The 14571-nt window shown below is 44.7% G+C and overlaps 1 protein-coding gene across 1 annotated transcript in view; it reads right to left on the bottom strand.

Annotated features, from left to right (window-relative positions):
• Nucleotides 1-14571, bottom strand: part of PARP12 (poly(ADP-ribose) polymerase family member 12) — a 44813-nt gene that overhangs the window by 26665 nt on the left and 3577 nt on the right. The window contains exons 2-5 of the mRNA XM_082846694.1: nt 13545-13680; nt 10505-10805; nt 8073-8171; nt 2626-2749 (exon numbers count right to left, since the gene is read on the bottom strand). Of these exons, the coding sequence (XP_082702820.1) occupies nt 2626-2749; nt 8073-8171; nt 10505-10805; nt 13545-13680 (660 nt within the window). The remainder of the gene's footprint in view (nt 1-2625; nt 2750-8072; nt 8172-10504; nt 10806-13544; nt 13681-14571) is intronic.

Below are 14571 nucleotides of genomic sequence, written 5' to 3' on the forward strand. Positions count from 1 at the left end.
GGAAAAATAAGGTGGGGATTTGCCTTATCACATGCTTAAACGTACTGTAAAGCTCTTCTACATGAGACAGTGTGATGTTGACACAGAGACACACAGACCAATGAAACAGAAGAGGCCAGAAACAGACGGGTGTGTATTTGCTAACTCAACACCTGACACAGACAGCACTGAAAACAGGTGCAAAAAAGATGGCCTACTTACAAAAGCAGTACTTAGCAGCTAAGTCTGAAATTAAGCTATAAAATGTATTCACATTTTGCCAAATCTGGCTCAGTTTTGGCGGGTTTAAAAATCGACTGACTTCTGGAAATGAATGGTAGATGGCTGCACTACAATGTGAATGTGTTTAACGCCACTGAACCTTACACTGAAAAATGGTTAAGTTATGTTAAGTTATAATGGTTATGTTATGTCTATTTTATCACAATTTTTAAATTTTATTTTTTTGCTGAGTAGACTTTAAGACTTTTTTTTTTTTGTTCTTTCGTCCGCAAGAACATATCTTTCTAAAGATGTAGAGTCGAATTACAACATATTAAACAAATCACTTGGAATATTTCTTCTCTATGCGGTTTATCCTTTATCCCATATATATTTTGGTTCATTTGTCTCATTTTGATTTTTGTTTTGGTTTTTTTTTTTGATTTACTTTTTGAATACTTTTTTTTTTTTTACTTTTTTTATCCTAACGTTTTATTTTTTTAATGGCTTACTTCTTTCTTTAAAATTTTTTATTTTATATTGGAGTATAGTTGATTAACAACGTTGTCTTAGTTTCAGGTGTACAGCAAAGTGATTCAATTATACATATACATGTATCTATTCTTTTTCAAATTCTTTTCCCCTTTAGGTTATTACAGAATATTGAGCAGAGTTCCCTGTGCTATACAATAGGTCCTTGTTGGTAATCTATCTTAAATATAACAGTGTATACATGTCAATCCCAAACTCTAAATGTTTTAAATATATTTTTAAAAAGTGGTCTTTGGAAAAACTGGTAATTCATCTGCATAAGAATGAAACTGGACCTACACTTCACCACACGCAAGGAGAGGTTAATACAGTTCTTAAAATGTTAAAAATTTTTAAAGAAAATTCAGGACAAATATTTTATGGTCTCAGGATAAGGAAGGATTTCTTACGACACAAAAGGTATAAAACCTCCAAAAAAAAAGAAAAGAAAAAAAGTATAAAACTATAAAGGAAAGAATGGATAAATACTTCTCTTCATTAACAGATATCATAAGCTGACAGGAGTTCATTTATTTTCAACACACATTTAATACTCAGAAACTTGAAGAGTTCCAAAACTAACTAATGAAGAACACAACCTTCCCCCTCAACAAAACAAACTACAAGCACAGACATTTCACAGCAGAAGCAGCATAAATGGCCACTGAACATGTGAAGAGACACTTTCCCTCACCAGGACTCAGGGATATGAAAATGGAGACCTTATTTTACACCGAAGACTAGAAAAGCGCAGACGTCAGACTACACCAAATGTGCAGTACAATCACTGTGGAAAAGAATCTGGCATCCCCTGGCAGAACTGAGGAGGGACCAGCCTACCTCCCAGCAGGCACACCCCTGAAGACCTACCCCAAGGAAGCCTGCGCACACATGGCCCGGGAGGAGCGTCAAGAACAGAGCCCTGAGAGAAGCCTCCAGGCAACAGTCCAGAGTAGCTCCATTCAGATGAGGTTCAAGGACAGGAGAGACTATCTGTGCTGACAGACGTTGGAACAGCAGTGGTTTACAGGGTGGGCACTGACTGGAAGGGGGCAGGAGGGGACCTTCTGGGTGATGAAAATGATCTACAGCTGGATCAGAGCGTTGGCTACTGCAAGCATACGTACCTTCCTCAAAACTCACTGAACTATATACTTAATATCTGTGCATGTCACCGAGTATAAATTTTAACTTAAAAAGCCTCAAAAAAAAGGGAAGAGAAAGAAAGGGGGGACGTAGGTAAGAGCTGGTTATGTGAGCCACTTAATCTTCTGAAGGGGGATAATTTGTTTCACATGCTTTACCAGTAGCAATTTGCATATAATTGCACCCTAAGCACAAATTTATTTTATCCACTCAAAAAACGGGCTCAAATTCTCTTCTTGGCAACACATTTTAGCAAGTTTAATCCAAGATTTGAAAATAAGGCTACCCAGGACTTCCCCATTTACTCTCAACTGACTAAGTGAAAATACTAGGACATACTTATGAAAATAAAAAAGGTTGAACAATAAACAGTAGTTCAGCTGTATGACTTTACAGGCAAAGGCTGTAAATTTCACAAATGATTGCCTCTTCCTTTTCTGGACTAATCAATGAGGATATATTTACATGATCAATCCCAGCATCAAATAATTCAGAACTTACTTGGTACCCACCCCTTCTCTCCCCATAGCTCCTCCGTGAAAAAAGAGGAAGATGGGGCAACAAGGGCACCAGCCACCAGCAGGACCATCAACTCCCAATTTCGTGCAGGGAGCTTCCCGCCTCCTTACTCTGTGTGTGTGCGTCTGTGTATGAAGCCCATCAAAACTAAACCCTTCTGTGTCTAAACTTCCCGTACCACACACAAAAGCCCAGGCACAAAGCAGACACAAGTGACATATTTCATACCCATTTCTTGCAGGATTGCAATAGGCCTCTTCAATAAGGTACATTTTGTTCAGATCCTTCCACGAGCCTCCATCTAAGACTTGCCACCGATATGGCAAATGGAAGTGAACTCTACTGCACCTCTCTGAAATAAAGATATAAAGAAGTGAGCACACTGGCAATACACAGCCTGGCCCAGTCCCACGGTTCTCAAGGGGTATGGGGCTGCCTGCTGACCTGGGAACATTCTGGAAATCTGTGAGGGAGCCTTTTTTAATGCAGTCATACCTGAGCATTTAGATACCAAACACTATGCATTTTAGGATATACACTTTCCTTTTATGTCTCCCTTGTTAATAGGACATTAAACACATTAAACTGATTTTTTAAAAACTGTGTGTTGGTGGGTTACATTATGTATGAATTTCATGTCATGAGAGTAAAGAAGCTGATCATGAGATAGACGGTCGAAGGCTCCATGTCTGCAGGGGCCGTCTGTCGGTGCATTACTGCTATACACATGACACTTGGATGGGGCGTGGTCACACCAGAAACGGGAGCAGGTTCGTCTCTACCAGAACCATCCCAACCCCAGCAGGTCCTACAGCAGGTGGGTCAGCAGTGTGGTTTCAGTCCACCTTGATCTTTCTGGCTGCTAAGTTACTCACCCCTCCTCAACACACCCCACCCCCCAAAGGCATTGTACACACAGCCCGGGTCTACGGTTTCCATCCAACTACTCCCCCATGCCTTCCGTGTGCTCCCAGGGCCTGTACCTCCTAGCACCTCCTGCCCACCTTGCCTTGGCTCATGCCAGCCGCTCACCTGGAATGCTGCCCACACCCTCCCTCTACCTTTCAACAGACTGTGAGGTTCTGGTACATCCTGACGGAGGAATGTTGTGAGAGGAAAGAGAGACACGAAAGAAGAGCAATGGGAATCTTCACACTGACACCTGCAGGATTTATACTATTAGGTAGAAAGATACATAGGTGTGGAATGCCTCTATTTGGGTAAAAGAACAGAAAAAACAAGATTAGCCAGACTCGGACTAAATACACATATATGCACACATTAGTCCTTGCTGTGTGTGTGGGGGGGTGGGGGCGATGGGAGGACTGGGTGGCACAGCACAAAGTTATGAGGAGAGATTTGTTTTGAATTCTGAACCGCAAAAATATATAGTCCAAAAAATTAAACATCTAGTTAAGTGAAAAAAGATACAAAAGAGCGTTCATAGAGTGCACCTGTGTAAAGAGAAAGACTAAACATACACACTTGTGCTTGTATAAAATCTTGATGGAAAAATATTCAAGGAACTAGTAATAATGGCTGTTTCTGAAGGGAATCTGGGTGCTGGGGAAAAGGGTTGTGATGAAGACATTTCTTACTGTCTTTTGTACATTTTTAATTCATCTTTCAAAATAATAACAGTGAAGCATGGCTAACTTGACATCTGAAAAAAATTAAAATTTTCTAACATCGTACGCAGTCTTTCAGGCAAGTCTTAATGCCACTTCTTTCCCAGAGACCTTGCCAGGGAGCAATGGGGTGGCAGGGACCGGGGAGGAAGTGGGGAGACGGCCTGGGCTTGTCAAAGACCAGGCCTGGGGCCAGGCCGACAGGGCTTAGAGAACAGGAGGAGGGACCCCAATCAAGGAAATCTCTGCCAAGTTCAACCAGGCTGGAAACAGCCCCACTGGGGAGTCAGGATGTCCTGACCTGTCCAGAGTTAGGGCAGGGATGGCTCACACCAGGCCAAACGGAGCCCTCTTAGACTCCTGACCAGGGGTGTGGACAATAAAGTGATAACCAGGGGCTCGACCTGAAGAGATAAGGCTACAGCTGTGGTCCAGAGGTCACGACCAAATAAGATTTCCTGTTTCCTCCTAAGGGGCACTAAGGGAAATGATGAGGAATGAGTGTTCAGTCGCTCATCTATACAGCCCAGCACAGGTGAGTCCTGGACAACCTGAAGAAAGGCTCTCCCCTTAAGAAGGCACCTGTCAGGGTAGGAGCACCACCCACCCCTCTCCAGGCTGACACTTCCTTGGGAAGGACATAGGGGCCAGGGGAAGGCACTGTGAGGCCTGAGGCTTCTAGCTCTTAATCCAACCTGAGCATGGAGCCCATGCTGCTCACAAGCTGGCAGGTGCCCTGAGGAGGAGGATGCCACGCAGGCCACTGCAGCCATGAAGATGGCAAGAGCAGAGTCCTAGCTCAGCGCTGGGGGTGTAAAGCCCCTTCTCTGCTACAACTTTCCTGGTCCTTCTGTCCCGTCTCTCAGTTTCCCTCCCTTCTTCCAATGTTCCCCACCTCACTGTTGCATTCCCAAGTCTAGGTTTTCTAGAAGGTTAGTCACAGAAACCAAATCAAATTGGCAAAGTACCCACATCCACATCCCCTTTCTCCCTACTTCCCTTAAAATGACAGATCACAGAGAAGAAGAAATCCAAAAGCACTGGAAAACAGAAGTACCATCAAAAGACCAGAATTACTAAAGAATTCCTAAAAATATGAAGCAGTAAGAACCAAACCAACAAAGAGAGAAAAATACATGCAGAATATGCAGAAGAGAGCCACCCCAGAAGTAGGAAGGAGCTGGGGGCTTCACAAACTCAGAGTCAGATGTAACAAGGAGCAAGAAAGACACCTGGACAAGAGCACTGAGAGGAATCAGGACCCAGTGGAGCAAGTGCCCCATCAGTGCCTTGCTTGTGCCCAGCAACCTTGTTCTTTGTCCCATGGAACACGTGGGTGTGGATATAGGGGCTGGAGAGAGAAGCATGCGAGAAAGCCATCAAAGCCCCCACCCTGACCTTCGAACATACGCTAGCAGCCCCCGCAACCAAGCAAGACTTACCGCCTCTTCCCCATTAAGCCTGGAATCAGAATCGGCCTCCACCAGTAGGCACAGGGATTTGAGTACCAACATGGGCACACAACCAAGAGCCACCCAACACACGAGGAAAAATAACACAGACAGGCAGCTAACTCACACAGAAGAATCAAGCCCTAAGGAAATAATTTTTGGAGAAAACAGATCAAGAGAAACAACCAGACCTAAACATAAAAGCTAAGCCTATAAACTTCTGGAAAAAAAAAAAAAACCATAGGAGAGACATTTTCCTGGGCCTGGAAGAGACAAAGATTTTTAGGGCACAAAAAACACAAACCATTAAAAAATACATTAAAATGGACATCAACATAAAACATATTCTTCCAAAGATACTGTAAAAAAAAAATGAACATGAAAGACACAGACTGGGAGAATATATTTTCAATACCTATATCTGACAAAGACATGAATAAAGAATATTCAAAACTACTAGAAGTCAATAATGAGAGATCAAACAACCCAATAAAAAAATGGGCCAAACAGTCACAAAAGACCACACGTTGTATGATTCCATTTATATGAAATATCCAGGCAAACCCAAAGACATAATGTAAATGCCAGGAGCTGGGGGGAGGAAAGAATGGGTAGTGACTGCTAATGGTTATGGATTTCTTTGGAGGTGATGAAAATGTTCTAATATCGACTGTGATGATGGTTGCACAACTCTGACTATACTAAAAACTATTAAATGGGTGAATTGTATACTATATGAAATATACTTAATATCTTAACAAAACTGTTATCTGCCTGTAGATAGGCAAAAGATTTAAACAGATACTTCACAGAAGACATACAAATAGCCGACAGGCACATGAAAATAAATGTTAAATATCATTACTCATCAGGGAAATGCAAATGAAAGCCACAATGAGATATTACTCATTTGCTAGGATGGCTAAAATTTATAGGACTGACAATACCAAGTGTTGGCAAGGATGTAGAGCAACCAAAACACTCACACACTGCTGGTGGGAAGGCGAAATATATCCACTTTGGAAGACAGTCTGGCTGTATCTCGTAATGTTAAACACACATTTATCATATGATCAGACATTCCACTTCTAGGTCTTTACCCAAGAGAGGAAGACATACATCCACATGAAAACTTGTACATGAATACTGATAGAGGCTATATTTATAAAAGCCCAAAACTGGAAACCCAAATGTTCATCAACATATAAATGGATAAACAACTTGTAGTTAATCCATGCAACAGGAGAATACATGCTGTATGATTACATTTATATAAAATTCTGGAAAACACACATCTACTCTACATCAACAGAAAGTAGATCAGGATTGCCTTGGGTCGGGAAACTGGGAGGTGAGGATCGACTGTATAGGGGCATAAGGGGAATTTTTGGAATGAGAGAACTGTTCCGTATCTAGATTATAGTGATAGTTACAGAAGCAAACATACTTACCAAAACTCAAAGGGTATACTTAAAATGGGTGCATTTTATTGTATGTAAATTATAACTAATAATGTTGATTTTTAAGGCTATATATATATATATATATACACATATATGTATACACATATATATATATGTATATATACAGCACATATTCCTTGACCTAGTATTCCATTTCCAGGAATCTATCTATGGAAATACACATGTGTACTCAGATGCTCAAGGGAAAAAAATCACTCTAATCAAATACTACAAAGTTGTTTTTAAAATCCGCATAGACATACACATACACACTAATGTAGAAAAAAATCTCAAGGACACACCATTAAGTAAAAGAAGCAGATTAAATAATGTGCATGTTCCCATCTGTTGAAAAATATGTGAAACAAATATGACCACACGTCACGTGTTTACCTTCAGAGAAGGCTGAAGGAAGACTTCAGACTTTACTCTGTATCATTTCACTCTTTTACAAAGTGAAAGTATTCATGAATTGCTTGGGTAGTTTTTAAAGACTGAAAACAAAACAGGAAGTTTTGGCGTTTTTTTTTTTTTTTTTAAGCAGAGTCACCAAATTTGAGAAGGAATCTTTCTTCAGTCAAAGCCCAGGACAGCAGCAAGAACAAAGGTTTAGTGAAAATACAGTCTCACACCCACACCCACATAAAAAACAAGATTTGCTACTTCTGATAAAATAGAGAATGTGGAGAGAAACCCCAAACTTAAATAAATACTCATCCCCCACGAGTGAACACAGGTGTCTCCTCCTGAGGGAGGGCATTCCTAGGTTCTAAGGTATCTCTGAGACTACAACCTCCCTCCATAAGGGACACTAGACTGGGCATCCAAGTGCCTTTGCAGGTCTCTGACCTCACGCTACGTTGACCAAGGGGCAACACTTGACACTCACTTGCTGCATGAACCAAACAGTCATGCTCCCCATCTACAGTTTGATCTTTAGAAACTCAAGTAATTCCTACCACCCTCAACTCCTCAACAAAATCACTGAAGTGCCACCAGCTCACAATTAAGATGGCCTGACCCTCTCTGGACGGCGGGGAGAGGACCTCGAGGGGTGGTGTCAGAGCAGAGCTCTGGGAACCAGAAGCAGTTATCCCGCCCACAAGTGGATGAAGGGGTTTCCCCTGACTCACCTTGAAAGGTACAACGTTTCCAGATATGGAACAAGCAAATCTGATCACTCTCCTCTTGGTTGGCAGTGTTTGGGGACACAGAACCTGCATCTCTTCTTTCTACAAAGAAACACTGCAAAGATGTATCACCGATGCTTCTGACACGGAGTTGGGGTAGTTCAAGGTACAAAGGAGAGAAAAAAGGATTCATTCATCCCTCTGCACGAGGCAAAAGTGGGCAAGGCAACCTCACAAAATCATAAAGTTCTGGATGAAAGGACCCTCAGACATAAGGTGGGCCCTCTGCTTTTTAGGGAGGAATCAGGGAGCCCAAGGTCACAGGGCTGCTTGCCAAATCCAGGATGTCATTGTTGGGGGCTGGGGGTGAGTCTTTTCTCAACTCTGGCTGTGCACCCAATTCACTAGGAGACCTGTTTAAAAATAGAAGTGCCCGGCTCTACCTCAGATTGACTCAATCAGAAGCCTTCAACAGTGGAACCTGGGACACTTTTTTAATAGGGGGGAACCACTAACCAACACATTTTCCTTCTGTATCTACTGATGTGATGAGCCCAGAGAGCAAGTGAAGGCTGCATTTTATAAACTAGATTTGATTGCAAAAGCAAATACTTGTCAATGAACTATTAGAATCGGGTGCCAATACCAAGAAAAAAATAACAATAAACAGAAAGCCCACAATTCAAAATGAAACCTAATTTAGGTTAATTATAAAAATTGTAGGGACTTCCCTGGTGGCGCAGTGGTTAAGAATCCGCCTGCCAATGCAGGGCACACGGGCTGGAGCCCTGGTCCAGGAAGATCCCACATGCTGCGGAGCAACTAAGCCCGTGCGCCACAACTCCTGAGCCTGCGCTCTAGGGCCCATGCGCCACAACTACTGAGCCCGCGAGCCACAACTACTGAAGCCCGTGTGCCTAGAGCCCATGCTCCACAACAAAAGAAGCCACCGTAATGAGCTCACACACAGCAGTGAAGACCCAACGCAGCCAAAAATAAATAAAAATAAATAATTTTTTTCAAATAGTGTAATATAACAAGAGCGTGCAAGTGCTCTCAAAGTTTACCTTTACTAGAAGTGCTTCAATGAGCCATTACCTAATAATTACACTTCGGTGGGCCCCAACTGCCACCATATAAGCATATAAAACTCATTAGCAAACCCTCCCTATTTTGTTATTCATCTTCCCTGTTGTTTTATAGGCCCCTCAGACAGCCACAGGCTGCACCTTAAAACCCACACCTGTGGAGCCTTAGAGCTGGGCTCCCTCTCCCCCCAGGCGCAGGTATCCTCCCCTCCCTTTCTAACAAGGCCATAATCCAATTGACACTTTTAACAAACTATTTAAAGCAAAACCTGTTTGCTTCTAGGCTTCTTACTGTTGAAAGAAACTAACCAAAAATAATTGAAGAAAATGTAAAGAAAAAACATATGACAAGGTCAACTTTCAAATATAAAAATCAGGTAAGATTAGAGTGATAAGTTTGTTTGCTGGTCATCCTGGCACTGGTATTTTAGGAAGTGTTCTATTAAAAATCCTAGATTATCACTACAGCTAACAAGTGGGGGGGAGCCACGGCTCACAGTCACTAAGGTATAAACAAGGCCCAGGACAGTGGCCAGCACATGGCCAGGACTCAAATTTGTTGAATGAGAAAATGGATCATCAGAATGGCCAGCCTACAGCAGATACTGTGAAAATCCAAAGGACACCAAGGCATCACAGCCTCCCTGAGGGACCATGGTATTCACGTCCCAACCAACAGGTACTCAAGAAATGCTTATTAAATAAACAATCTCTGTTCAAAATCCCATTTGCCTGTCACTAAGCTTGATATTTCTCAAAAAATTTTTTTTAAAAAGTGTCCTGACAGATTCATCCATTCAACAAATGTCTCAGTGCCTACTGTGGTCGGCACTGTCTAGAGATGAGCGGTGAACAAAGTCAATCTGCAGTGACGAAAAAGATCCATTCATGTCAAGAAGAGAGCTGAAATTAAAATATGCTTCATTCAAAAATAAGTAAGTAAATAAAATATGCTTCATTCACTCATTAAAAAAATATATATATATAAACAGAATGCAACGCAAAGGATGGCCCCAGAGTTGTACAGCATGGCATTAACTCTGGGGTCCCTCACTGGAAAACAAGCTCTCCAGGGGGGCAGAGGGAAGACTGGATAGGGAGAAGCAGCATCTCCCATCTCTGTGCAGATGAGGCCCAGAGAGAATTCACCCACCCTCGACACCAGTCGGCATTTGTTTAGAATGTCTTGCTCGTTCACAGCTCTGACTTCAACTCATCTTCACAGTCCCCACTGGCCAGGAGGGGATGGCCAACTGCATTTTACTAGAAGCAGCACAGACTTGCCCAAAGTCACACATGCCATTTAGCAGTCAGCTGGCATCCAGGAGCCCCAGCCCAGAGCCTTACCAGAAGTCCCCTGTGACACATAGGGAGAAGGCGGCACTCTGATGGAGGGAGAGCTCTTATTCTTGATGTCATGAGCATTTCTGTAAATGGAAGGCAGCCTGCTCACCAGCTCTGACCTCATGCCCAACTTCTCCAGTTTTTCCAGGTTCTCAGAATTAGAGAAATCATGGGATCTCTTACAGCCAGTGCCAAACTTGCATTCACCCTGTGAAAAATACTGGCAGATGTGGAGTTTGACACATTGCTTTTTAAAGGAACAAGAGCCATAGGGTCCATGTCCTTTGTTGTAATGAAGGCAGATCTGTTAACAGAGAAGGAAAAAAGCAGCTTAGAAAGGCCTCACACAACACCACCTCCTTACTGAACCTACTACTACTTCCTACTAGAGGAAGAGGTTCCTCCAGAGACCTAGCCAAGGCTGCGATCCCATCGCGACACTGGTCGCACAGCTCTGAGAACACCCCTCACTCTAGATGGACGCCGCTAGCACATGCCCTTGGTAAATGGGACCCGGCAAGGACAGCGGACTGCTCAGAACAAGCCCCTCCGCCGGGAAAATCCAAAGTACATCCAGCTGATCAGAGCTGCTCCCTTCACATGAAACAACATTTTAATGTAACTCACACAGCAAACCTTACACTACTAACAAACCTTACACGCTACCTACCCCCTGCCCCCACTGATTCACCAACTCTCTCTAACCCAGGGCCCAGTTTCTCCCAACACTTTTTTTCTCCAATTCTAGGTCAAAGAGGCTCTGAGGGTTTAAAGTATCTTCAAGAAAGCCAAATACAGCCCTTTCATTTCCCAAGTGCAAAATGAGACTCAGAGAAGCTAACAGGCTTGCCCTGGGTCACACAGCTGTCTAACACACCTGGCACATACAGTACCTGCTGGACTGGGTTGTTGGTAAGGTGGGGCTTGAACTTGAATCAACTGTTCCTTTTCCTCTACATTCCACGTTCTTGGAGATGGGAACTAAACCAGAGACCACCAAGGGCCCACTCACTCAACTCACAGGCATTACACTGAACAGAGGGCTACAGAACCCAGGCCCAGATCAGCAGGGGGTCCCTTCTGGAAATGGAAGCCCCGAGGGAAAAGATCAGAGGGAGCTGGGCCCTAACCTTGATCCTGCCACTTACAAGCTGTCTGACCTTGGGCAGGCCACTCACCAGCTCTGAGATTCCGTTTTTTAATCCCCCAAATGGGAATAATGCCACCTACATTGCTGGGCTATTGTGAGAATTAAATAAGAAATATACCAAGTGACTAATACAATGCCGGAACACAGTGGGTGCTCAACTCATGGTGGCGGCCCCCAAATGGTCAACTGATAAGGGGGCTAGCCTGAGAGCAGCGGACCTGGCAGGAAAGCTGCCCTGGATCCGAGCTTTTGGTCACAGCCCCCACGTGTTGGCAACTGTGTCCTGAAGCACCCCACACACCCCAGGAGACAGAGGCTGCGCATTCCAGGCCGGTCACCTGCTGATTCAGTTCTCATACCACTAACAAGGTGATCACTCCAAAAAGTTAATGCCTACCCTCCCAACACAACCTCGCCCCAACTCCTGCCCGTGACACAGGAGGCTGTATGGCTAAGCCTCCACCTTCGCATTTCTCTCTCCCCTCCCCCTAAGTCCAGGTCGTGCCGACTTACACACTGTGCCCTGACCAGGTAGGCCCCCGTTCTCTGCCTCCCTCTTCCCACACCTTCATCCTTCACTCACCCTCCAGCACCCAGAGCAGGCACCATCTACTCCAGGGCACCTTCCCCGGTGCCCAAACTGTGCCCCCGAGACCAGAGCACTGACTCCTGCTAAAGCACCTACAACAGCACCTTGCTATCATCCGCTACTGTCCCACCCAGTAGCTGTGCTCCCCGGAAGAGCAGAAAGGGTCTTTCACCTCCTTACCACCAGTGCCTCGTCTGTAATGGACTGTCAGTAAAGGTTAGGTGAATTAAATCTATGCTAGTTTTCAAAAGGCAAAGGAAAACACTTAATACCTGTTATGTGCCAGTCGTTTGCTATGTAGCATCTTTCTCAAATGGGAGGTTCCAACTGAGTAATAAGGAAGCACTGTCATTAAAATATACCCATCTAATCCCTGTTGCCTCATCCAAGAAGCAGTGCCAGAGCATCCCACGGAACCTGTGCTGGCCACAGAACGACCACTCAGACCTGCCACAGAGCACAAGCAACTCTCGGCCCAGCTGCTGCCCTTTGCAGCCGCCCTCTTTACAAAGAGGGCGCTCCCAAGGGCTGCTCTCAGCCAATGACCGGGCAGGTTGTTCTGGGGAGACACAGAATGCCAACCAACAGGGACTTTAGCTCAGAACTTTTCGCTGGCTGGGTAGAAGCTTCCTGAGAACTGCACTGCAGTCAGGGTCTCTTCCTACCGGGTCCCTTTCCTTCCCCTTCTCCTGCCACAGATGTCAGAGCACCAACACCATCTGAAGCCTTCCCCACCTTCTTCTGCTCCCTCCCCAATAAATCTCTCACACTTCCAATCCCACCTTGGTGTCCGCTTCTCTTAGGACTCAAGCTAGTCCATGACCATTGCAGTGAGCTTCAAAACAAGTGGGTGGTTACTGTCTGAAATGCAGTATGAGAATTCACATCAACCCAAGTTAGAAAACTTCCCCACAGACCTCCGGGGCCTGGTGGTACCTGCATTTTTCTAAGTTCTGCTAGACAGGGACGGGCCAGCTGGAATCTCTCACTCCCTCCGCTCTGTGTAACAACTGGCTGCAGCCACTGGCCAAATGGGCTCCCCCAACCTCACAGAAGCCCTGCAAAGGAGGTACCAGCCCAACTGACATAGAGGGAAAAGAGGCTTCAAGAGGGAGCAAGGCTGGCACAAGATCTCAGGGCTAAAAATCAGCAGAGCCAGGAGCTCAGTCCAGGTCTCCCTCCAGGCAGACCCCAGCAATCACAGTGCGGCCCTTGGCCTCTCTTCCGCCATGTCTTCCTGTCTCCCCACCTCCTGGTCCCTCCCTCATCACTTACACTCAGGCCCACCCTCTCCTGGCACTCACCTCCGGCAAGAGCAAGGGGTCGTTCTGTAACAAGAGCACGGAGAGCTCACTGAAGCTGAGGTGGTCCACGCCCTGAGTTTTCAGCACGCGCATGTTGTGTTCGGACGTCAAGTTGTGACCGTTCCTACAGTCCTTCCTGCAAAGAAGCAGGGCTAGGGTCACAGTTGAAACGTCTCCCCCAAACCCTTATGTTGAAGTCCTAACTCCCAGTACCTCAGAAGTGACTGTATTTGGAGTCTTTCAAAAAGGTGATTAAGTTAAAATGAGTTCACTGGGGGGCCTAATCCAATCTGACCGGTGTCCTTATAAGAAAAGGGGATCAGGACACAAAAGGAAGACCATGTAAAGACACAGGGAGAAGAAGGCATCTGCAAGCCAAGGTTGGTGTCAGGAGACACCAACCTGCTGACACCTTGAACTCTGACTTCCTAGCCTTGAGAACTGTGAGAAAATAAGTTTCTGTTGTTTAAGCCACCCAGTCTGTGGTACCTTGTTAAGGCAACCCAAGCAAACTAATACAGCTGGTAAAATTAATCTTTAAGAAAATTTTTCAGGAATAGTTCCTGACATTATTTAGAGGCACCAGAGAAAACCAGCATGTCTATGCCATGAAAAATCATAGTGCTTATTTACAAAGGAAGAGATGGTGCCTTGCAAGCACCTCTCAGCAGGTTTTTGATGAGAATGATGGAGCCATTCCCCCAGAGTCACAGCGTGCCAGTCTCTGGGCACTTACTGGCATTTAACATTGGCTGAATAAATGAGTGTGGATACAGGCGTGTACACACACACACACACACACACACACACACACACACACACACACACACACACACACACACCCCACTGCTGAGGCCCAGCCCTTTTTTCTGCTCCCCTCCTGCGTTCTTTTGATCAACAAGCCCCTCTTGAACACTCTCTGTGAGCCAGGCACTGGCACCACGCCCCAATGATCCAAAGATAAGCCTTCAAATGATCACCTGAGTCAACAGGACCCAGAAGAGTCAGGTAAATAGCATTTGCTTGA

The sequence above is a fragment of the Leucopleurus acutus genome, assembly GCF_964270905.1.
Source record: "Leucopleurus acutus genome assembly, chromosome: 9".
Classification (NCBI taxonomy): domain Eukaryota; kingdom Metazoa; phylum Chordata; class Mammalia; order Artiodactyla; family Delphinidae; genus Leucopleurus; species Leucopleurus acutus.